The sequence below is a fragment of the Pagrus pagrus genome (genome assembly GCF_965226575.1).
Source record: "Pagrus pagrus genome assembly, chromosome: 5".
Lineage (NCBI taxonomy): Eukaryota > Metazoa > Chordata > Actinopteri > Spariformes > Sparidae > Pagrus > Pagrus pagrus.
The window spans coordinates 30,744,100-30,766,095 of NC_140189.1; the positions used below are offsets into that span (position 1 = coordinate 30,744,100).

The 21,996-nt window shown below is 41.6% G+C and overlaps 3 protein-coding genes across 6 annotated transcripts; 2 read left to right on the forward strand and 1 right to left on the reverse strand.

The window, feature by feature from the left end:
* Positions 1 to 602: 602 nt before the first annotated feature.
* gla (galactosidase, alpha) lies at positions 603 to 7,319 on the forward strand. Its single transcript, XM_084352643.1, has 7 exons — positions 603 to 863; positions 2,645 to 2,819; positions 4,697 to 4,871; positions 5,136 to 5,227; positions 5,438 to 5,599; positions 5,952 to 6,149; positions 6,963 to 7,319. The coding sequence occupies exons 1-7, from the start codon at positions 703 to 705 to the stop codon at positions 7,293 to 7,295; spliced, it is 1,296 nt and encodes a 431-aa protein (XP_084208769.1). The 5' UTR covers positions 603 to 702; the 3' UTR covers positions 7,296 to 7,319.
* Positions 7,320 to 7,455: 136 nt separating this feature from the next.
* Positions 7,456 to 10,356, reverse strand: rpl36a (ribosomal protein L36A). Of its 2 annotated transcripts, none has more exons than XM_084352644.1 (5): positions 10,250 to 10,356; positions 9,422 to 9,527; positions 9,265 to 9,332; positions 9,052 to 9,174; positions 7,456 to 7,536 (listed from the first exon to the last, which is right to left on the reverse strand). In XM_084352644.1, the coding sequence occupies exons 1-5, from the start codon at positions 10,250 to 10,252 to the stop codon at positions 7,516 to 7,518; spliced, it is 321 nt and encodes a 106-aa protein (XP_084208770.1). In that variant the 5' UTR covers positions 10,253 to 10,356; the 3' UTR covers positions 7,456 to 7,515. The 2 variants fall into 2 exon arrangements, with proteins under 2 accessions (XP_084208770.1, XP_084208771.1); XM_084352645.1 differs by having other exon boundaries at positions 10,130 to 10,262.
* On the forward strand, positions 10,318 to 21,854 carry btk (Bruton agammaglobulinemia tyrosine kinase). 3 transcript variants are annotated; one of them, XM_084352641.1, is made up of 18 exons: positions 10,318 to 10,390; positions 14,264 to 14,422; positions 14,526 to 14,630; positions 15,372 to 15,453; positions 15,652 to 15,777; positions 15,867 to 15,931; positions 16,016 to 16,203; positions 16,763 to 16,825; positions 16,964 to 17,018; positions 17,113 to 17,192; positions 17,536 to 17,663; positions 17,754 to 17,825; positions 19,233 to 19,404; positions 19,547 to 19,766; positions 19,917 to 19,981; positions 20,717 to 20,835; positions 20,929 to 21,086; positions 21,192 to 21,854. In XM_084352641.1, exons 2-18 carry the CDS (start codon positions 14,282 to 14,284, stop codon positions 21,261 to 21,263), a joined length of 1,911 nt encoding a protein of 636 aa, XP_084208767.1. In that variant the 5' UTR covers positions 10,318 to 10,390; positions 14,264 to 14,281; the 3' UTR covers positions 21,264 to 21,854. The 3 variants fall into 3 exon arrangements, with proteins under 3 accessions (XP_084208767.1, XP_084208765.1, XP_084208766.1); XM_084352639.1 differs by lacking the exon at positions 10,318 to 10,390 and adding an exon at positions 10,759 to 10,844; XM_084352640.1 differs by lacking the exon at positions 10,318 to 10,390 and adding an exon at positions 12,600 to 12,690.
* The last annotated feature ends 142 nt before the right edge of the window (positions 21,855 to 21,996 follow it).

A 21,996-nucleotide genomic window follows, 5' to 3' on the forward strand; every position in this document is an offset into this window, starting at 1 on the left:
ACTCTGTGAGGACACTCCCACACAGAGTTTAAAACCCTGCACACTCCCCTCCAGTTAGTTAGAACTGAAGGAGCCTCTTCGATGAGAGGAACTGAAACACTTTTGATTACTGGACTTTTTTTACTTGTGGTGCGGTACTTTCTTTTACTTACACAATTGCCTGTAGCTCAATGGTAGAGCCAGTGTCTTGTTAGTGGAAGGTTGCTGGTTTGATTCCCCTGGCCTGCATGTTGAAGTGTCCTTGTGCAAGACACTTGGCAGCCACCACCATCAGTGGGTGACTTACTGTCTGCTAAACGTACTCAATCAAAGGATCTGAGTACTTATTACATGTTTTAAGATCCCGGTTCTACTAACAATGAATAAACCAGGATGTGTTTGAACATTGTTGTGCATTTTGTTGCTTCAGTGGTCATAAAACACACAAAGTCGTGATTAAAACCATTTGTCACGTCAGCTGACTGTTTTCCTGTTGTCACCTGAATCTGGCCGCTTCCTCCTTTGTAGTACAGCGACTTGCGCGAGACGCCATTGGACGGTGACAGACGCATTTTAATTTCATTGGTCCGTAATAACGTCAGTCATCCGGGAGGGGGCGGGCTCAAAGCGTTTAGCATGAGGAAATAGACTCGGAGGGAAACAGTCGTGTTGTTTTGTGTATCATTGTTGTCAGAGAGGTGTCGAGACTGAAGGTGCGTGGAGATGCCCGCAGGTGTGTTCCTCCTCTCGCTGCTCGCGCTCATGCCTCTCGCTGCTGACGCGTTGGACAATGGTCTGGCGCTGAAGCCCACAATGGGCTGGCTGCACTGGGAGAGGTTCATGTGTAACACCGACTGTGACCAGGAGCCCAACAACTGCATCAGGTAAGAGACATGAGAGCAGCCAGGTGGAGGTGATGCAGCACAGTCTGATACAGTCCTGTTACCTCCTCCTCCTCCTCCTCATTCAGACACCTGATCTGTAAAATATCACATCCAAGTGATTCAACATATATGAAGGCTCTTAAATGCATTGTTATGAACTAAGGGAGTGACACACTGTTTGCTGGAAAAGCATACAAATCTATAGGGAAAACAAATAAATAAATCCTTAGAATTAATCTTCAAAACCACAAACTCAAACAATTACTCCACATTTATGACGCTGTCTCGTGTCATTATTCCTCAGTTATAGTTATGGCATCTTGTAATCGTGAGATCTTGACTTCATAATTGACTAACTGTCCCCAGAAGGAAAAGAAAACGAGGTCAGACACACGTGATGGTAAAAAAAAGCAGCAGACAGTCGATAAGACAGGAACCGTAATGACACCGCCTGATTTAATTTGCCTTTATTTGGTTGTTTGGTTTGAGGCTCTGTGAGATATTGACGTGTAATGCAATAACCCAAATTTGCAAAGCACTTTGCAAACAAGGAAAAATTAAGGTCTGCACTCATTCTAGAGGGGTAAACAAGACATCTGTGAGGTGAGGCGATAATGCACAGGGATGGACCAGATAGAAGAGAAACATGTAAAGACACAAGAGAAACGACATTTCAACCAGCTGTTTGTTTATTTATTTATTTATTTCCAACATTGGTCAGCACACCACACTTTGAGCAGCCCTGGTGTAGAGTTTGCCTTTGTATTAGGAAATGAATGTGCACAAATGACTAATATAGTAAATTAAAAACTTGTTTATTACTTGTTGCATAGTTGTACATTGCAGTAATAATCACAGCGGTGTTGCTGTGTGGGCACATCACTTGGGAACCGCTGCTCTGCCGGTCCAGTTTCTTCTCACAACTAATGATTATTTCATAATCATCCCGGTTATTCTCTCAAGTAACAGATTAATCGTTTAGTCTGTGAAAAGTCCCAAAAGAAGAATACCATTTCCAAGTGGTATTGTTGATGCCTCAGTCATAAAGACAACTTGATTGCTTTCCGTTTTCCTCAGAGTAGTAACGACCAAACAACACAAAACAAAATGTGAGCTCATTTATTCATTTAATCTTTAATGGAGACGGATAGAAATGTGCCAGGCTGCCAGTTTGACTGGATCACCGGTCAGATTTCGTGCCCGGTGGCAGACAAACATTGCAAAGTGAATGTGAGGTTTATAAGGAAACGATCCAGACTCTGATGGTGTCATTATTCTACAACCGTTTCCACATTAACTTCATCACAACAGGTTAAAGCAGAAAACTTTTTTTCCTTACAGCGGACTAGCAATTAACCGACTGATTGCCTAATTACATAATCATAATTACAAGTTAGTCTCTATTTCCGTTTCTCTCTTTGATGAATGCAGAGCAGAAGTATTGCATAATCCTGCGCCCTGTTTTTTTTTTTTTTATTAAAGGGACCTCTGTGCTGCTTAGTGACAACAATGAAATGTCTCACTTCCTGTGCACAGCAAATGCTTTTTCCCCAGAGAGCCCCGGACAAACAAAGCTTTCAGAACGGCAAATGTCAGCCTGCTGGTCGAATTGTTGTCGTGTTATATCAGCCGACAACGAACCACAAAAAAAAATCCGGCATGGTTTTTTAATGAGAATAGCATGTATTTGCGTCTGCCATATTGCTCTTGCACATGACATCGACCGCTGGCATCTAACTGATACTGTCGGCCCCGCCTGTCTCCTCCTGTCGCCCTGGCAGCGAGCGTCTGTACATGCAGATGGCAGATGCGATGGTGAAGGAGGGCTGGAAAGAGGCCGGTTACGAGTACGTCTGCATCGACGACTGCTGGCCCTCCCACCAGCGCGACGCCCAGGGCCGCCTGCAGGCAGACCCCAGAAGATTCCCAGGGGGCATCAAGAAACTGGCTGACTATGTGAGTAGTAGTTAGAAAGAGCGGCATTGAGACTCTGAGTGTGGATATACTATTAATGCCATAATTCCTCCATAGACATCAAAGAGAGAGAGAGGGCTTCAGATAGACTCAAGAAAAGTGGGAAATGCTTTCATTTCAGTGACTTCACTCGCTGGAAGGAGCTCCGCAGATTTAAGTCCACGGGGTGCAGAGTTAAAGATATAGTACGTAACTTTTCTACATTAAAAGAAATAGATCTTTGTTATATATTTTGTTGAGTTCTGTACTTACATTATCCCAAATCCCAACAATGTTCCCCACCAGAGAAAACCTAAAGTAACGGTGCATTTCATGAGCTCGCCTGTCGCTATTACTTCTGGGAGAGAGTTGGAGAGCGAGGAAGGAAGTCTGCAAACGCGACTTAATACAGCGAGAAAACTTTAAAACGCCTCATCTGTGTAGATTTGTGCCCGAGTCACATCAGATCCATTTTTATCAGCAGTAGGACGACAGCTACCATGATCCCACGCTACTTACGTCTTTTGTTTTGATTGAGAGACCCCTAGTGGCAGATATTATGTGCTGTTCATTTAAAGGGACAGTTCACCTCAATATAAAAAAAATACAGTACCAACTGTAACCATTATATTAAAAAAATAAAATATTGATATCGTGTTAGTTTTAGACGTGATGATATCGTGTGAATAATCCAGCGAAGATGTCAGGCCTTTGTGTATCTTATGAGTTCATCTGTTTTTTGACTTTTTAATAGTAATTGAGTGAAGTTGTTCTTTCTGTACACTTTATTCACAGTTAGGGTTACAGACTCTTCACTCTCAGATGTTTTCAGTGGATTACACTGTTGTGGTAGAAGACATTCTCCCAGCATGACTCCAGATACACACTTAATGAGGTCCTGCCAGTGTATTGCATGAAGAGCAGTGCACGGGAGCCGCGCCTGCTGTGCTGTAGCTTACTTTGCGAACCCCTTATCTGTTACAAAGAATATTTAAAAAGTCGACTTGCCTTGTCGGTCACGTATGTTGTCGGTGGTTGACCAGTTAATCATTAACATCTTCTATCAATACAGCTCAGTCGTGGAGGACGACTTCGATGTTTACATCACAAGCATGTCATCAGCATGAGGCTCTCGTCCATGAATAGATGGCGCTTCCTTCTGCATGGCGTCCTCATTTTGAAAAGTGTGTGAGCGTCTGGATTTTCCTCTTTTTTGACACTTTGAGCACCACAAGCCATCTAGTTCCACTATACTCAAGAGAAGGCAGACATCTCCACAGCCGATATCTCCAGAAACTGGGCAACTCATACCGAAACGATCTAGAAAATATGTATTTTGATTTTGGATGAAGTGTCCCTTTAACGAAATCTGTGGTGCAATGCGTCAGAGTTTTGAAAATCCTTGACAAATGAGAAGTTTGGGAACCCCTGGTTAAATCACTCTCCGAGTAAAAGTGATTACACAGTCAGATTACATATTCATTATACATCCATCTGAGCCGCGCTGCGATTATTTACATAATGAAGGGGGAAAGAACCAGATGTGGAAGCCAGGTTCTCACATTTCATACCGGTAAAAATTCAGCACCTGGAGCCAAAGAAGGTACGTCGGCATATTCTGTCTCGCAGGTAGGAGTATGCTGTCGTTCACCATCTTTGTTGGCAGAGGAGCTGCTTGAGTTTGAGACCTCTGTGACAGGCTGATTCCTACTCAGGCAGCTAAAAAGTTACGTTCACCTGGATACAGATATATTTAGGCCCAGTAAGGCAGAGCCGTGTCCTGTAACAGCTGCATCGATTTTCTTTTAGTTGTGCAACATCGCCACCTGCTGGTACAAGAAGACTAAATCAGTGAGTTCTTGTGTGTTTTCTGCTCTGAGGTCCACTCTAAGGGGCTGAAGCTGGGCATCTATGCAGACGTGGGGAAAAAAACCTGCGGCGGATACCCCGGCAGTCTGGGTTACTATGAGACAGACGCTCAGACTTTTGCTGACTGGGGTGTGGATCTGCTCAAGTTTGATGGCTGCTACATGGACTGGACCCTGCTGGGAGAGGGTGAGCTTTTAAAATGGTGGATGTCAATGAACAATGTCAGTTATTAAAGAAAATGCTACTGAATTAGGCCCACTGATGTGTAAATAACAATGGAAACATTATATGGTGACTTGATTTAACTTTTAAATGACAACTTTATTAATATCCTGAGTTTTTTGTTCTCATCTCATTCAGAACCTTCAGAAACTGATTGATGAACTGGTGAAAATGTGTTATACTGAGTTCTTATGTAACAGTTAATGATTTTCATTTTTTCTTTTTCAGGCTACATCAACATGTCAAAAGCACTGAACAAAACAGGAAGAAGTATCCTGTACTCCTGTGAGTGGCCTTTGTATGAGTGGCCTTTCCACCAGGTGAGAGTGGTTGTTTTGTTGTTGTTTACTTTAAATTAGAGCTGCAACAGTCTTTTAAGAAAATAATTGGTGGATCATCAGAGTTGAAGCCAGACTTTGAATCTCAACCTACATTATTGATATCTGGTTTATTTTCTTAAGGATACTGCTCAGTGATGACATCACACATCATGTTTTATTCGACATTAAACAGCGTTTCTTTCCCTGCAGCCCAACTACACAGCCATTCGTGAGACGTGCAACCACTGGCGCAACTTCAATGACGTGTACGACTCGTGGAGCTCTGTCAAGACCATCTTAGCTTGGACCGCTTCTCATCAAGACATCATCGCCCCCTCGGCCGGACCCGGGGGCTGGAACGACCCCGATATGGTACTCTGCTCCACTCGGGCTCTTTGTGCACTCTTTGACCTCAAACTAAACATAGAAGCTTGGCCTTCAAATTAACTTATTGCATTCTTGCAGAGATAAATGAGGAGACTGATACCACTCTCACAAACATGAGTGGTGTGGATCTTCTCATCTGAAGCAGCAGATACTCATATTTCCCTCAATGTTCCTTTAAAATTATCTTGTATTTACACAAGTAAAAATAAAATAGAAGCATTTTTGAGTGAGAAAAGATCTCATTTCTCAGCAGGAGGTTGTTGATGCACTGCAAACTGTCCGTACGCCTCGCTTGCTCCGTTATTTACATATTTATGACATTGGTCCATTTCTCCAGCTCGTGATTGGGAACTTTGGCCTGAGTCACGACCAGCAGGAGTCTCAGATGGCATTATGGGCCATCATGGCAGCCCCTCTGCTCATGTCTAATGATCTGAGGGACATTTGTCCTCGCTCCAAGGAGCTGCTGCAGAACAGACGCATCATTGCCATCAATCAGGACCCGCTGGGCAATCAAGGATACCTCACTGCCAAGGTGGGTGAGACGAGACACATGACATGGACTGACAGCTGTCAGCTTTTATAGTACATTTAGTTTCTATATGGCAGCGCTTTTCAAAATCCAGACGGCGGAAATAAACGGCAAGTCATTCCTGACCTATTCTGAGTCTCTGCTGCATTTTGGTTTCATTTATGTGCGAGCAGAGATGTTGTCTCGCTGCGTTCCAGACAGCTCGGGAACTAAAAACCCAGACTTCATGAAGGAGCAGTTATCACGAAAATGGCACAATCAGTACTAGCACTATCACAAATATATACAAATAACACTCTCGTCTCATTTGACGAGACAAAACACAATGAATTTAAAGATGGTTTTGTGCATTTTTTCCCCCCACATTTCTGTAGATTTCGTGATAATCTGGTTATCGTGAATTTGTAATTGGCCACTGAAAATCTAATATTGAAACAACCCTAATTCGAATGGTCACAAAGCTTATTTTTATTCAACTAGTTGAAATACATGGGCCTACAGCTGTGATTACTTTATTGTTCTTACTTCAGCACTGATGACATGCCAATTTAAAATCGAATGCGTCAACATTCAAAATTGTTCAAACTCTTTTACTACAGCATTTAATATTAAAGATGGGAGCATTTTGACAGTCGTGAACTCTTATTTTGTTATCGCCAGTTGTTCAGGACTCAGTAAAATCAAATGCATTACTATTGACCAATAACCTGCTGTATAAGAAATGCTTAAGCTGGGCTGACAGTAGTAATTACAGTTCAAAGCATGTAATAATACTGCTTCCCATCGCCACACAATAAAACTTGACTTATTCTCCAGGTGGACAGTTTTGAAGTGTGGGAGAAGCGTCTGTCAGCGAACCGACTGGCCGTCGCCGTGCTGAACACGCAGGAGATCGGTGGTGCCAGAGGGTTTTTCCTCAGAGCTGCTCATGGTTGGAAGATCTGTGACCCCCAGTGTAACGTCACACAGATCCTGCCTCAGTATAAGGAACTGGGGGTGCAGAACCCACATACTAAAATAGTATTATCAGTCAACCCTTCAGGCACGGCTCTACTAACCATCACTCCCATCAGCAGAGACTCTAACGCGCCTTACAAACTGCAGTGGCAGGACACGTCCGTGAAACGCAAGCACACCATCACTTTGTAATCATCGGGTCATCTTCACAGAAAATGTTCATGTTTTAAAATGTTTTGGAGTTAACTTGAATCAGCTTACATACACCTGCTACTGATGTTGTATCACTGGAAAATGTTTCTGCATACTTGACAAATAGTGAAAGAGGTGAAGAAGCAGCCAAACACCAAAGTTTGTTTTAATACATTTATTGAAAATAGTGACAACCGCCTCCAGAAAGCTGGCCCACAGTTTAGAACTGGATGACCTGGCCCTGTAAGAGAACAGAGGAGAAACTTTGGTTAAAATGATGCTCAAGCCAAGTTTCAACAGTGACTTTTCAATGCATGACTCGCTCTACATGCTGCAGGAAAAGACAAGCGAATTTATAATCTATGGGGATGAAGGTTTGTATTGAATTCAAATAAAGGTTTGTTTTTAACAGTTGGATGACAGGTTTTCTTCACATTTGTTGGCTGAAAGAGTTGAGCTCAGCACCATCATTTCACAGCTTAGTCTGATCAATATTTTGGGTGTATATTGCACTTTAGGTTGATCGAGGAGGGGTTATTGATAAACTATTACACAACTACGCCACTATACTATATACACAAGCTGTCCATCCATCTCATTGTTGCAAAAGAGCAGGATCCACCTTATTATGAAGTTATACATTTTTCTTCAGTCCTCTGTGGGATTGTTTCAGTCCATGAGATAATGGCTTGGTTCCTGGTTTTGTACTTTAATATGAACTTCCTACATGAATTCCCAAATTAAGACCCACTTTTCCATGAAATGTTGTCCTTACTTGACCCCTTTTCCCTACAATCAATTCATGAGTAGGATTGAAAGCTTCACACCTCATACTAAATTTTTATTAATGTGAGGTAAAACAGACAAATGCAGCATTAGGGCAGAGAGAACGATCACTGATCCCTCCTCAGTATGCAGGAGGTGATATAACATGAGTTAACACATTACACAGCACATGCCTCCTGTGACATCAATACCTTTCTGACCATTATTTTCCATATTTCTCACTTATGGTGGCATGACTCAAATCTATGCATTTCATACAAAGGCAAAAGAAATCCTCTGCTATTAAGCTAATTTGTTCAAGTAAATGTCAATCACAGTATTTGAGTGGCTGAATCAACAATTCCTCATTCAGGAGGACATCTTTCCACAAAACTTAATCCTTCCCTCTGTAACACCAAGTTTCACCATCAACTCAGGCTTTACAGCCACTAATAGAGTTGGTGCACATTGTCAACAGCAAACCTGTTTCTTCTTCTAAGTTTGTTACAATTTAATGTGTAATTTTCCAACCCTAACCCTTCTATGCTGCAAAAGACGATCCATATAATCACGTCATCTCTACTGGTGTGCCGGTTAAACCAGTTACACTCCCTTACAGATTTATTATTTTTTTGACATGGAAAAAACTCAAGTTTGAGCATTTTGCAGTTTTCCAAATGAAATAAACTCGCTTTCCCTAATCAGATGTCAATATGACATTAACAGGATATCAACATGTGACTGGATTAACTAGATTTCCAGTTCCACTGTGATATCCAGTTACTTCCTAGTGAATACTGAGAGTCAAAGGTATAAAACCTGGCCGTCAGTGGATCATGGATGAGGATTTAGGTAGTGATTTAGGGGGCACTGCATAGATTTGTCAAGTTTTTCAATTCAGAAGGCATCAAAGCTCTCTTTATAGTACCCATGGAATACAGTGCACTTTTAATAAGCACATGTTTATAAAAATGACTTCAACGATGCCTACCTTTCTCTTCTTGTCACCACCCAACTCGAAGTGCTTGCATCTCTTGATGGCCAGCATTCTCTTGGATCTGCAGTTGGGCTCAACGCACTCCAGCCTCAACACAATTTTCTTTGTAGTCTTAGCCTGAAGAGAATAAATACCATTAACCTCTGGTCTCACATGCACACAATACGTGACAGGACTGACCAGACAGCACAAAAGAGCTGAGCGTACCTTCTTTCTGAAAATAGGCTTGGTCTGACCACCGTACCCGCTCTGCTTTCTGTCGTATCTCCTCTTACCTGCAGAACATAAAGTTAAGTTCAGCTTCATGTCATAATACAGCTCTTACCACACACACACAACTACACGTGAGATCAAGATTATTCACCCTGAGCGTAGAGGGAGTCCTTTCCCTTCTTGTACTGGGTAACTTTGTGGGGCTGGTGCTTCTTGCACTTTTTGCAGTAGGTCCTGCGGGTCTTCGGGACGTTCACCTGGACAATGAAGAAAAACATTGAGCATACTTGCAATACACCTGGTAGCAGACAAATAGATCAAGTTCAATCTTCTTGATTATTAGGAAAACGATCCACATGAGTAAAGCTAGTAAGAGCAATTAAGCTACTTTCAATGGCTCTTACTGACATCTGCCACCCACTGGATATTTACGTAGACATGAGGACCACAACGACAGTTTAGTAGTTCAGACTGTCTACATCATGTCTCGTAGTGATCATCTTAAAATTAGCCGTTAATGTCAGCAGCTATGTGAACTCGTGTTTATCATGTAGCTAGCTGTTAGCGCCGCGTTCAGAGCAAAGGTAGCTGACGTTAGCTAGCTAGCTAACATGTTAGCATAGTAGCTTTCAACGTGAATTCAACGCGAAACGGGTGTAAACACGTGAAGCAGAAATATAAATTTGCGACAAAGCTGTTAATTAACATTACGTGCAGTTTGACTGACATCTGGCTTTAACTTTACTCTTAAGAAAGGCCGGCTGAGGTGCCTTGCAGCGGCATTTCAAGACAGGCACAGCTAGGATTGCTAAAAGGTGGATTTAACATCTTAAAATGGACACAAAACGGATAATACTACCATCGTTACGTGAATCAGAGCATTGATGATATATCAGAGTTAACTAGACGCAGGAATTATTCTTTAATCAGCAAGATTAAGTTAGATTCTGTGAAATGTATCCGGGGAATAATTTCCTACCATGGCTGCGCCCCGATGCAGAGGAAAAGAGGAAGGTAGAGACCGGAAGGACTCCCTAATGTAGAGCTCCGCGGCGCCCCGGCTGCACAGACTGCCCCCTGGCGGCGGGAGACACAACTACAACATCCTAAACAGCTCAGAGTGAGTGTATGCAGGGAGGGAGACATTTAGTCTGTGTGAAACTCAAAGGGCAGACTTTCTAGTGCATGTAGAGGAAATTACTTAAAATGTTTGTTCATCTATTGTCACTACAAAACTCACATTTTGCAGTAGACTAAGTAAGAAATACCCTGAAATTGTAGTGTTAACAGTTTAACTACATGCAGTACACAGACACGGCCCTGTGTTAATGTTTAGCCCGCTTCCACTTATCACCAAAACTGTCCAGAGGGCTGATATGAAAATGAGCAGGAAGAAAAAGGGGAAGTAAGCGGAGTCGATTCCTCTCTGTGGGTGGGTTTAAGTTTCTTGCATCACAGATTAACACACATTTTATGGAAGGCGAGCGACTGAGGCAAAGGTTCATGTGCCACCGCTTCAAGCCTCAGCAGCATCATAGTGGTCTGTCTGATGCTTGACTTTTTTGGGTGTCTGGGTAAGTGTCAAAGCTCGTTGAATGTAGGCTGTAAGGTCAAGATGTATTTTGAGACGTTTGTTCAGATGTATTTAAATGATAAAAAAAAAAAAAGCTATATGAGTGCATTGTATGGACAAAGTAGTGGTGAGTGTTATCTTGAGTTGTGCATATACTGAACTGAAACCTACTTTTTTTCAGTTTGTATGCAAATTTGAAATGAAGTGTGTACTCACTACAAAACTACATATACAAGTCAAATCATAGGGACTTTATCTGGTAAAATGCAAAGTTTGGTTGACTTTGGTGTATTCTGCTGCGCTTGCTGCACATATTTTAACCCTTCTCGCAGCCCCACAGCGGTTTTGATGTGCGGTGGGGTTATAATCTGATAGCTTCTTGTGGTAAGCTTTATTATCTGCGCATCACAAACGTTTTCGGCGTGTGAATTGGCGAGCACTTTGATAAAAAATGTTTCCCTGAAATGCATCAGAGGAAATGGTGATTACTTCTCGTGAATAATCGACTTCCATGGAGCACCACAGTGTTAAATTGACGTGACTTCTTTCATCAACGTGTTAGTCGCTCTCTTTTTCTCACACGCACACACACACACCCACATACACACAATGACCTCTTATCTGTCAGGAAACGCCAGGAAAAAGAGCATCTTGACAGGTTCCTGTTAAGTCAAGACCTTCATGATAGGGTTATGTTTGCTGTGTCATACACAGCGAGAGTCATGCAACAAACAAAATACTTGAACTCTATCCTAATGCACATGTTCATTAGTGGTTTTTACTTATTTTTAAACATGTTGCACTGCCTTGCAAAGATCAGTTGTCCATCACTCTGACAGTCACAGATGTCAGAAATGGTGACAACATATTTAGATATATTTTATCTTGTGATTCTGTGAATTTAAAAGGGCTATTTTAAGAATACACTTTGGCCACACTTGGCTTTCAAGTTGCTGAAAAGTTGCCCTCTGCGCAGTAATAAGTGTGTCGTTTAATAGAGCACAACTTCTTTAAAAAAAACAGACCGAACTGTAAAGATATAGAATACAGACTTTCACAATCCAGGAACAGAAAAGCAACTGTGAGAATAAGCCTAAGAAAGTGAGAAAAACAACTCTGCAAAGTGTTAGAGTGCTGCTGCGTGGTACAGAAACCAGAGGCCTATTCTGCAAAGTCTAAAACAGTGACACTCGTACATTATTATGAGTGTGTAACAGCAAAGATCGCAGGTAAGCGTGAAGAGAGCGAGATAAACATTTGAGAGCGAGATAATGTCAGGTAGAAGTGCTGCAGGGCCACTGGGTTTCTTCTCCCTTCATATTGCAGTACAACACTGATGCAACTTCCCTATGAGTTTGTCTGTGTCAGCCACCGTGAGTCAACTCCCTTCAGAAAAGACCCAAGAGAAAAACTCTTTTGGCAGCCATGATACAGTGAAACACAGACGTGCAGTTCCAGTCGGCCGGCTCTAATAACCAGAGAGTAAAGCAAGAGTGGACGGTACGTCAGTCTTTTCATCGTGGTCAGAGTTTACTGACCTCGCCTCAACTTAGTGATGTGAGAAAAGATTTGGTGGCGGCGAATGAGGAATGAATAAACAACGTTTCACGGAAAAGGGAACAATGCTGTCTGCTCATGACAGCACAAACAAAACCAATAGGTATATAGTCGGCCTGGTGTGAAGAAACGTCTCACTCCTGGGTAGCGAGGGAGTGAGAGAAGCCTCTGGTGACGTTACAGTTGAGATGATAGAAGGAAGTGCTCACAGGCTGAAAATAGGCTGAGCTGAAGTGCAAACACATCTGACAGAGACTAACAGACAATGAGCGTACAGCTGTGTGACGAGGGTGAGTTTGAGCATCTGATAGTCCGTGTTTACCTGGAAATATATGACGCTAGGACTTCCTACCTCTGGTCATTGTGTGCTTTTGTTGTGTTTTAAGATAAAATGTGATTTTCAGACACCAAAGCAGAAGTATGTGCAGCTGGGAGACACATCTGTGGACAGTGCTTTCAGGGTAAAAGTGGTGGTACAATGTGTTTTAGCTCAACTGGTCTGTCTGTTGACGTTAAAGTCAGCCATGGAATGTAACTAAGTACATTTACTCGAGTACAATTTTGAGGTACTTGTACTTTACTTGACTAGTTCCATCTTCTGCAACTTTAAACGTCCACTTTACTACATTTTGGAGGCAAATACTGCACTCGTTACTCCACTACAATTTTATGATAACTTTAGTTACTAGTTACTTTGCAGATTGCATGCTGCATCAGTGCCAACAGTGCATTTTTAAAGTCATTTATTTTCTGATTTAAATGACACAGATTCAGATAATCAGAAAAACAGGTCAGTTTAGACCCATTATAAACAGTATAAACATACACATTCATGTTACTTTATTTGTATGATTGATACTTAAGTGCAGTTAATTACTTGAGTAAGCATCTGCTATTAAATGTACCTAAGTATCAAAAGTAATTTTCTGGCGATAAATGTACTTAAGTATCACCCATTTTTAATATTTTATTTTTAGACATTGACTTTAACAATAACCTCAGAAATACTCGGTAAAGTAGACTATTGAATTTAAGTTGTACGAGCTTAGGGTTAGGGTTAGTGATGATGAGATTGGCATTTTCGAGTAGACTCATTTCATTTAGATGTTGTTTGTATACACACCAAAGACCTAAGAACACAGGCCTACATGTGTTACATGAACTAGGTTACTGTATTAATAATGTTGCTGAATCCTACAAATAGCATTTAAAACCAGGTTACAAAAAAAAGTAGGTGTGATGTGTTACAGCAAAGACTTCTACATTTATGTGACGTCAAATACAAACACCATAAATGCAACCGACTTTGTGTCATCCGATACAACTTTAAATGGACAAGTGGAGGAATCGCTTCCAAACCATCACGTCAGGGAGACGTAGCGTAGAGGAGAGTCGGTGGACACACTTGTCCAACTCAACTGTGATGATGACGAGGATAGCTGAGGGTAACAGATGTGCCACAGGAAGGGGGGAAGGGGGATTTTGGAAACAGAGGATGTTGCTGGCAGTAAAAGCAGGGCTTATGCAAACTAAAGCTAATCACACGCTGATATGTGCCGGCACTCGTGCTGCTTCTCTCTTAATCTCTCTTTCCAGATCTAAACTCTCACTGGTGATAGAAAACTGTAACATTCTGTGAGAATACGCTTTTCAAAGGAAGTGAAAACACTGAATAATTATTAAGTGCAAAAGGCTGCCTTGTACTTATTGCTGAGCTCAGTTCAGCGGTCATGGGTGAGACTGTCACACTCTCAGCGAAGCGATGACCGCCTGAGTCGAGGTGCGAACGTGTTGCTTGGTGAAACAGCCTGTTTCTGCCACTATGCTTCACACAAGTATTCATTATTCCTTGTTTCCACGTAGATTAATCCTGACTGAATCATGTCAGAGAGTATACTGGAAGAAATCTTCATTAAACGATCCCAGCAGAAGAAGAAGACCTCCCCTTTGAACTACAAGGAGAGATGGTTCGTGCTCACCCCGGAAAAAATAGCCTACTATGATTTTGATCCTGACAAAGGGGTACGTAGGTTCGCCTCGGATTAACGTCTGCTGGCAACTTTAAGAGAACTGTGCAGCTATATTTGTCCGAAGTTACCTGACTGTTTCCCCATCTGTTAAGCAGAAGCGAAAAGGTCTGAGAGGATCAGTTGACCTTGAGAAGATCAAGTGCGTTGAGACGGTGCAGCCGGAGCCCAATGCCCCGCAAGAGCGCATGTTTGCATTCCAGGTAAACATTTTTGTCAGTTTACACGTCTAAAAGAGAGGGTCAGTGACAAACCTTGGAGAACAATATGTAACATTTCAGCCACTTTGTGTTCTTGCTGGTCCAAAAACATGATCCTCTATGCTGTTTTTCATCTTGGAGATGGAGAGACAGTCTCCTGTCACTGCAGGTTTTATAGTGAAGCATGAGATATATTTCTTGTGTGAAGCTGCAAGAAGTAACACACAGGTGGCTCGTCACATCGAGTGTCCAATCCTCCAGTAGTTGATAATGTGAAAGTCCATTGTTAAGAAGTGAAACCGTCTCTCACACTCAGATGTACTGGGGACTTTCAGTGACTGCGCAGGTGTTGCATGTGCACTCATGTTAACTTGCACGACAAGGTAGCAAGGAAAATGTGTCTCTGGAAAGCCCTTTATCCCCAGTTGATTTGACATGTGATCAGCATGGGGTGCGGTTAACACTTTTAGCTTAGCGGCTGCTGTGAAGATTAGCCTTAAAAAGGGCCGAAATATCATCTTCTTTTCAAATCAGTTTCAGATATAGGGGCTTCCAGAGACTGATTATGCCGGACAAGCTGTGTGGAGCAACTTAATGTTGTTCTCGGTTGTTTTTTGTCAGCTTCTACTCTGCTATGAAGCTCCAGAAATGATTTTAGAGTCGACAATACATTTTTGGGAGAGCAGTTCCTTTGAGAAATAGAAAAGCGACTCATGTGTATTCGCTTTTCCATTTTTGCCACAGATCGTTTATGATGAGGGGCCGCTGTACGTCTTTGCAAAGACCGAAGATGTCCGGAATCAGTGGATAAAGAAGCTGAAAGACAGTTAGTATATGCGTACAAATATTTATAAATGTATCTGGTGTTTATGTGTCTTGTCCGTCACAGTATCTCGTTCGCAATATTAGATCATATCTTAACAATTTCCACTGCCTGCCTGCACAACCGGTGAGCTGGGAGCATATGCAAATTAAAATTTTGATATAATGTGAATGTCCTGTGTGTGTGTGTACTTGTGCACAGTGGTTCGCTTCAACAAGGATCTCTTGCAGAAGTACCATCCGTGTTACTGGATGGATGGGGTGTGGCTGTGCTGCCAGCAGGAAGTCAAACAAGCCATGGGTTGCAAAGTGCTGGATAATAAAAACGGTGAGAACAAGACTCTCCTTTGGTCTGGAATCTGAAACAATCAACAACTGGACCTTAGCCTATGAATAATTTAATGTATATATTAACAGGCTTTACATCTAAACCATCACGACGAAGGGGATCCAGGAAACCTCTCCCTCCCACCCCAACAGAGGTACACATACAGTCCCTTGAGAGTATTATTCACAGATTTACAGATTTTTTTTAATAACACATCCACCAACTTGTTTTATTTCAGGAGAAGCCTGTTCGGCCTTTACCTCCACAGCCACCTGAGCCAGCAGCTCGATCTGTAGGCATGACTGTTATAGCAGAGTATCCTTACACACCGATGACACCTCAAGACCTGGAGCTGAGGAAGGATGAGGAGTACACCATCCTGGAGATGTCTGATGCCAACTGGTGGAGAGCCAGAGACAAATATGGGTGAGATGACAACGTGATCTACTCATTTTGAATGATTATTATTATATTTTCTAAATGTCTACACTTAATCTAATGACTCCCTGGTGTGAATCCACAGAAGATCTCACATGTATGTGAGAACAAGTCAGAAAAGATGCTGTCCAAAGTAAAATGCTTGCAAAAGCGCAAATTAATTGATTACCTGTGAATGAAAAGTGCTTTCAACACTCAGTAGAAAATAGTTTAAATCAGACCTCAGGCCACGGGGGCCGACGGACATGCAACAGATCAGAACAGCGTCGCCAAGTGGTGCCCGAGCCACACAGCTGCTCTGCTGTGTTGGCTTAGAAGAGGACAGGCCACACAAGACAATTAGTGAGAAAAAACATCAGAATGTTTACAGATGTTAAGATAAGTACAGATGTAAGAAGATTGTGAAACATAAGTGAGCAATCCTCCATGGGGAGCCCTGAGGGGTGTGACAATCCAGACCCGGCCCAGATGCACATTTGTTTGTTTAATTGTATGTTTGCATGTAGAGATAAATAATAAATACAATGTGTGTTGTTTTCTTTTGCAGGAAGGAAGGATATATACCTAGTAATTATGTTGTGGAAGCGGAAAATGGGCTAGAAAAATTTGAGTGAGTATGGATACTATTGTTACAACTATTTTTAGGTCAGCAGGTCAATACTTAAAGGTAAAGTTCCTTGTCTGTACGTGAATGCATTATTGACTGCAGAAGTACTATATACTAATATATTCACATCTATTTTCGCAGCTGGTATTGTAAGAATATGAACCGGAGCCAGGCGGAAAAGCTGTTAAAGACGGAGGTAAAATCAACAGCTTCGATGCTTTTATTACAATTTAACTGAACTAAATTGTATTTGAAACTTCTGAAATATAACCTTCTTTGTTGTTTCCCAGAACAAAGACGGAGGCTTCTTGATACGGGACTCAAGCAAGGCCGGGAAATACACCGTGTCTTTGTTCACGAAGGGCGGCGTGTGAGTATAAGCTCTGTGGTGCTAAACACTGCTGCACGGTGCACAATTTGTGTGGCTACTGTATCCACTGCAGCTCCAGCCATGTGTGAACGTATCAAAAGAAGAACTGTTTGTAATGAAAGCGGAAACAGTGGGCCACAGAGGGAGAGAGATGTAAATTATTCATGCAAATCCTGGACTAATCTCCCCTGCAGAACTTATTCATCGCAGGGCTGTAAGACTGTGCTGTATTATGGATATCTGAGAAGATATTACTCACTCATGCATGCACGATAGGTTCCTGTGTCGATGAAAACCTGTTGACTAAATCTGCTTTAAGTTGCTCTTGCTGTTCTCTCCGCAGGGAAACAGGTGGAAGCTGCAGACATTATAACATCTGCACCACCCCGTCGGGCCAGTTTTACCTGGCAGAGAAGCACAATTTCAGCTCCATCCCAGAGCTCATCAAGTACCACCAGCACAATGCAGCAGGTTAACACAGTGGCATATATATATAATAAGATTAAATACATGTACAGCAACAGGATGTCAAGTAAATGTTTTTGTCATCTCCATCACTAGGTATGGTTAGTAGGCTGAAATACATTGTCTCCAACCGGGCGCGGCCTCCATCAACAGCAGGACTTGGCTATGGTAAGAGTGAGAGTTACTCTTGTTCATGTAATGTTTGGTGTCCAACCTCAGGTGACTGATTAGACAGACTAGTGTGTGCAATTTATGATCTGCCAATAGAGGGACGACGTATATGAAGTTAGCATCGCCCTGGGTCCAAAATCTTCACAGATGAACACCAGCCTAAATTAAAACGCTAGAAGTAAAAAGCCAATGTTAGGCTATAAACAGACTACACTGCGGTCTATGACTTAAATATCACCACCACTAAGTGTCTTACTGCACAATTATTATACACGTTTGCTTTAAATTGTTCAGTCTACAAGTTGTGAAGTTTGAGGTGGGATAGTTTGTAAGTAAAGTCTGCCTGTAAAGACGGACTAGTGAGTAGATGAGATGTTTATTGTTCATGACGACCTCTGTAGTCTCATTTAGCCACTTTCTTAAGACACGTGAGTGCTTTATAATCCAAGTGTGGGACATTTAATGAACAAAACGCATAAATATCATTAGCCTGTGGCAACCACAGACCTTATTTCAGGCATTTAACCGAAAACACGGTGAAAAAGCTGTATTGATTTTGAGACGAGGGAACCAGAATTGCAAAAATGCAAACTGATTTCCAGGTTTTAGGACTCATTACTACAACATATTACTATAAGAACACTGAATGTATTATCATAATGATTAATCTGCTGCAAGTGATATTTTCCCATTAAAATGAGCGTTAAATAGGTCTGTTGCAGAGTCTCTGGTCAGTAGATGCCTCTTCAGTAGACATGTTTTTGTATCCCTGCCCGCTCTATCCAATCAGGACAGAGAATGAAGAGGCGGTCCTGTCTGCTCGTGAACGTGCAGAGAGCAGGATCCTCCTGTGTGCTGCTGTGTCTGGCAATGGACAGGAAGCCAGCTAAAACAAGCACCTTTAAATGTCTCAACAGTACATTCATTATGACGTCCGAGCAAGCAAGATATTAAGGGGAAACAGCGAGCTAACGTGTTAAATATAATACAAGGAACTTTTAACTGGTTATGCAACAGTCTCAATTTAATACTGATGCTTCTGCATGACCTACAAAAGCAAACAAAAAAAGATCTAGCGGTTATTTCCATATTTTATTATTCTTAATGTCAAATTCGAACTGTTTTAAGGGGAAGTGCTGAGAATGACGTGAGGATGACTTTCTAAAATAAACGGAAGCTCGAGCCAGATCAAGATCTTTACAACAGGAGGCCGTGGTGCTCACACCACTTTTGTCCACAGGGGCCGCCAGAATCAACACAAAAGAAATTAAAGTGCCTTGTAGCAGCTTTAATTAGTGATCTTTAGAGGTGCTGGCAGGCAGAAAGAAAGCTATCAAACTGTTCCTTGAATGTGGATACTACAAGTATTAATGTGCCTCCTCATACTCATACTGTTTTCTCCAGGTGTTTGGGAGATCGACCCCCGTCACCTCACCTTCATCAAGGAGCTCGGCACTGGTCAGTTCGGGGTGGTGAAGTACGGAAAGTGGCAGGGCCAGCATGACGTGGCCATTAAGATGATTAAAGAGGGCTCCATGTCTGAAGATGATTTCATCGAAGAAGCCAAAATCATGATGTAAGCAAAACTAAATGAGTCTGAATACAGACTGAGTTGATATATAGTTGGAAATGAAAATGATATTAGAGTAATAAAACTGACATGTCGGGACTGTAGCGTCTATAACTCATGACTCATGTCTCCTTTTTGCTCAAACCAGGAAGCTTCGCCACCAGAACCTGGTCCAGCTGTACGGCGTGAGCACCAAACAAAGGCCCATTTACATAGTGACTGAGTTTCTTTCCAATGGCTGCCTGCTGACGTACCTCAGGGAGGGCCTGAAGCAGCACCCAACACCTGTCCAGCTCCTGGAGATGTGTAAAGACGTCTCTGAAGGCATGGCCTATCTTGAGTCGCAGCAGTACATCCACAGAGACCTGGTGAGAGCCACAGTGCAACACATATCCCCAGTACATTTCTTGATCACTGTATCTTGTTATGTTTAACATACCGGGATTAGGTATTTAAGGATAACAGTGAATGTTTAATGATTGCACCCAAATCCAGAGTGTTGTTTGGTTTGTTTTCAGGCCGCCAGGAACTGTTTAGTAGATGGCAACGGCACCATCAAAGTGACTGACTTTGGACTTTCAAGGTAAAATACTTGACATGCCTTTACAGAAATCAGTGTATGAAGTAGATATTAGCTCCCACTTCACCAAATACAACTGTCAAATGAGACTTTGGCCTGGGGAGTAAAGGAATACATGAAACGGTATTACATAGTGAGGATACAGAATGTAACTGTATTCTGTTAAAGGTACAGGAAAAAATATGTAGTTAGATTACAGGTACGTTAACAAAATAAGGGGATTAGAACAAAATGATCATTTTAAAATAAAGAATGGAATAACAGTCTGTAACCAGTAACATGTGCACACACACAACATCACTCTGGTCTCGAGTAAAACCAAATACACAATCTTGTGTATCAAGATTAGATAAAAGTCATCTTATTGATATTTCTTTTCTCTTGTCTTTATTTGCATGTGTTTGGTAAACGAAAGTAATCAAGTTACATTACTTTCATGTCGTGATATTGGATAAGGTTGCTGAGTACTTTTTAAAACAGGTAATTAGTAACTGTATCGGAATACATTTTTAAAGTAACCTTACCATCCCTGCTTATGAATGATACATAACTGATAATTATAATGTCGTAATGATACAACAGTCACTGGGGCCATCATTTCTTCACGATGAGTACTTTTACTTTTGATACTTTAAGTACAATAGTTGGCAAAACTTCTGACCTTTTTGTTTTTCATTGTGGTATTTGTACTTTTGATTTATTAATAGACAATCTGAATACTTCTTTCCACTGCTGTAGGTATGTCTTAGATGACGAGTACACAAGCTCAGCAGGCTCCAAGTTTCCTGTGCGCTGGTCGCCTCCTGAGGTCCTCCTCTACTGCAAATTCAGCAGCAAGTCAGACATATGGGCGTACGGTGAGCGAACACAATCCCCAGCATGTTTTACGATTCTGTATTAAAGCATCTTAAGTATTTTCTACATCATTAACTGACTCTCTGTGTACTTAGGGGTTCTTATGTGGGAGGTGTACACTTTGGGACGGCTTCCGTATGAACGCCTTAACAACACGGAAATCGTGGAGCAGGTGTCCAGGGGCCTGCGCCTCTACCGCCCCCAGCTGGCCAACGAAAAGGTCTACAGCATTATGACGAGCTGTTGGTTTGATGTAAGTGAATTTTGAATTGCGTCGTGGGCCTCAGTCCTGTGACAGATTAAGTAAGTGTTTTTCTGCTCACCGACCCTCAAAACCTCACTTTGTTTTGTTTTCCAGAAAGCGGACGAGAGACCCACCTTTGAGCAGCTGGCAGTAATCGTTCAGGATGTGCTGTACGACCTCCAATAGAGCTCAAAATATCACACACAGACAAAAACACAGAAACAGTCCACTCTGATCTCTACAGAGCTGCATCTCTCCATGTCCCAGGAAAGCCACAGTCACACTGAGGTCCTCTGTAATGTGAATATGTGTCCTGTAAATGTCACTATAATTCATTCATTAGAAAGCCTTTTTATCACATTATTGGAAGTACAGTCCTGCAGCCTAGCATTTCAAATGTGTATATTTTATTGAAGGTTATTTGATTATCTGTCTTTATTTTATTGTGTGTGTTGTATTATGTGGGATCATTGTGAAATGTTGTGTGTGGAAACAAGCTTTGTGAAAACATATGTGTTGCACAAATAAAAGCCAAGTATAACAGGCTTGGAAGTGACTGAAACATCATATAAAACGAAAATAACTTTTCACATAATGAACTGTTTTTAATGTAGAAATATCATTGTATACATTGGTAGTAGATTTATTTGTTCAATTAAAGAATCAACTTTTTTTTTTTGAATAAACTTTATTTCAAACAGCTTACAGTAACAGAGGAACAGAGTTGGAAAAACATAATGAAAAGCAAAGTTAAACAGAAGAAGCAAAAAAAATAGAATCAAACCACCAAAATAAAAATGTGAGTTCATGACAATAAATTCATTTAAAAACCTTAAAACAGTCATTTTTTCGGTAGCTTAGTTTGTTTTGTAGAAATTATTGACATGTATATTTCCATTTCCTTCATTAATACAAAGAA

Bases quoted from the DNA above. Each gene is read 5' to 3' on its own strand.
- gla (XM_084352643.1), top strand. From the start codon at position 703: ATGCCCGCAGGTGTGTTCCTCCTCTCGCTGCTCGCGCTCATGCCTCTC. The intron at 4,872-5,135 runs GTGAGCTTTTAA...TTTCTTTTTCAG, and splicing joins CTGGACCCTGCTGGGAGAGG to GCTACATCAACATGTCAAAA. The intron at 5,228-5,437 runs GTGAGAGTGGTT...CTTTCCCTGCAG, and splicing joins ATGAGTGGCCTTTCCACCAG to CCCAACTACACAGCCATTCG.
- rpl36a (XM_084352644.1), bottom strand. The intron at 9,333-9,421 runs GTGAATAATCTT...TATGTTCTGCAG, and splicing joins GGACTCCCTCTACGCTCAGG to GTAAGAGGAGATACGACAGA. The intron at 9,175-9,264 runs GTACGCTCAGCT...TATTCTCTTCAG, and splicing joins AGCCTATTTTCAGAAAGAAG to GCTAAGACTACAAAGAAAAT.
- btk (XM_084352641.1), top strand. From the start codon at position 14,282: ATGTCAGAGAGTATACTGGAAGAAATCTTCATTAAACGATCCCAGCAG. The intron at 15,454-15,651 runs GTTAGTATATGC...ACTTGTGCACAG, and splicing joins GATAAAGAAGCTGAAAGACA to TGGTTCGCTTCAACAAGGAT. The intron at 17,193-17,535 runs GTGAGTATAAGC...TTCTCTCCGCAG, and splicing joins TTGTTCACGAAGGGCGGCGT to GGAAACAGGTGGAAGCTGCA.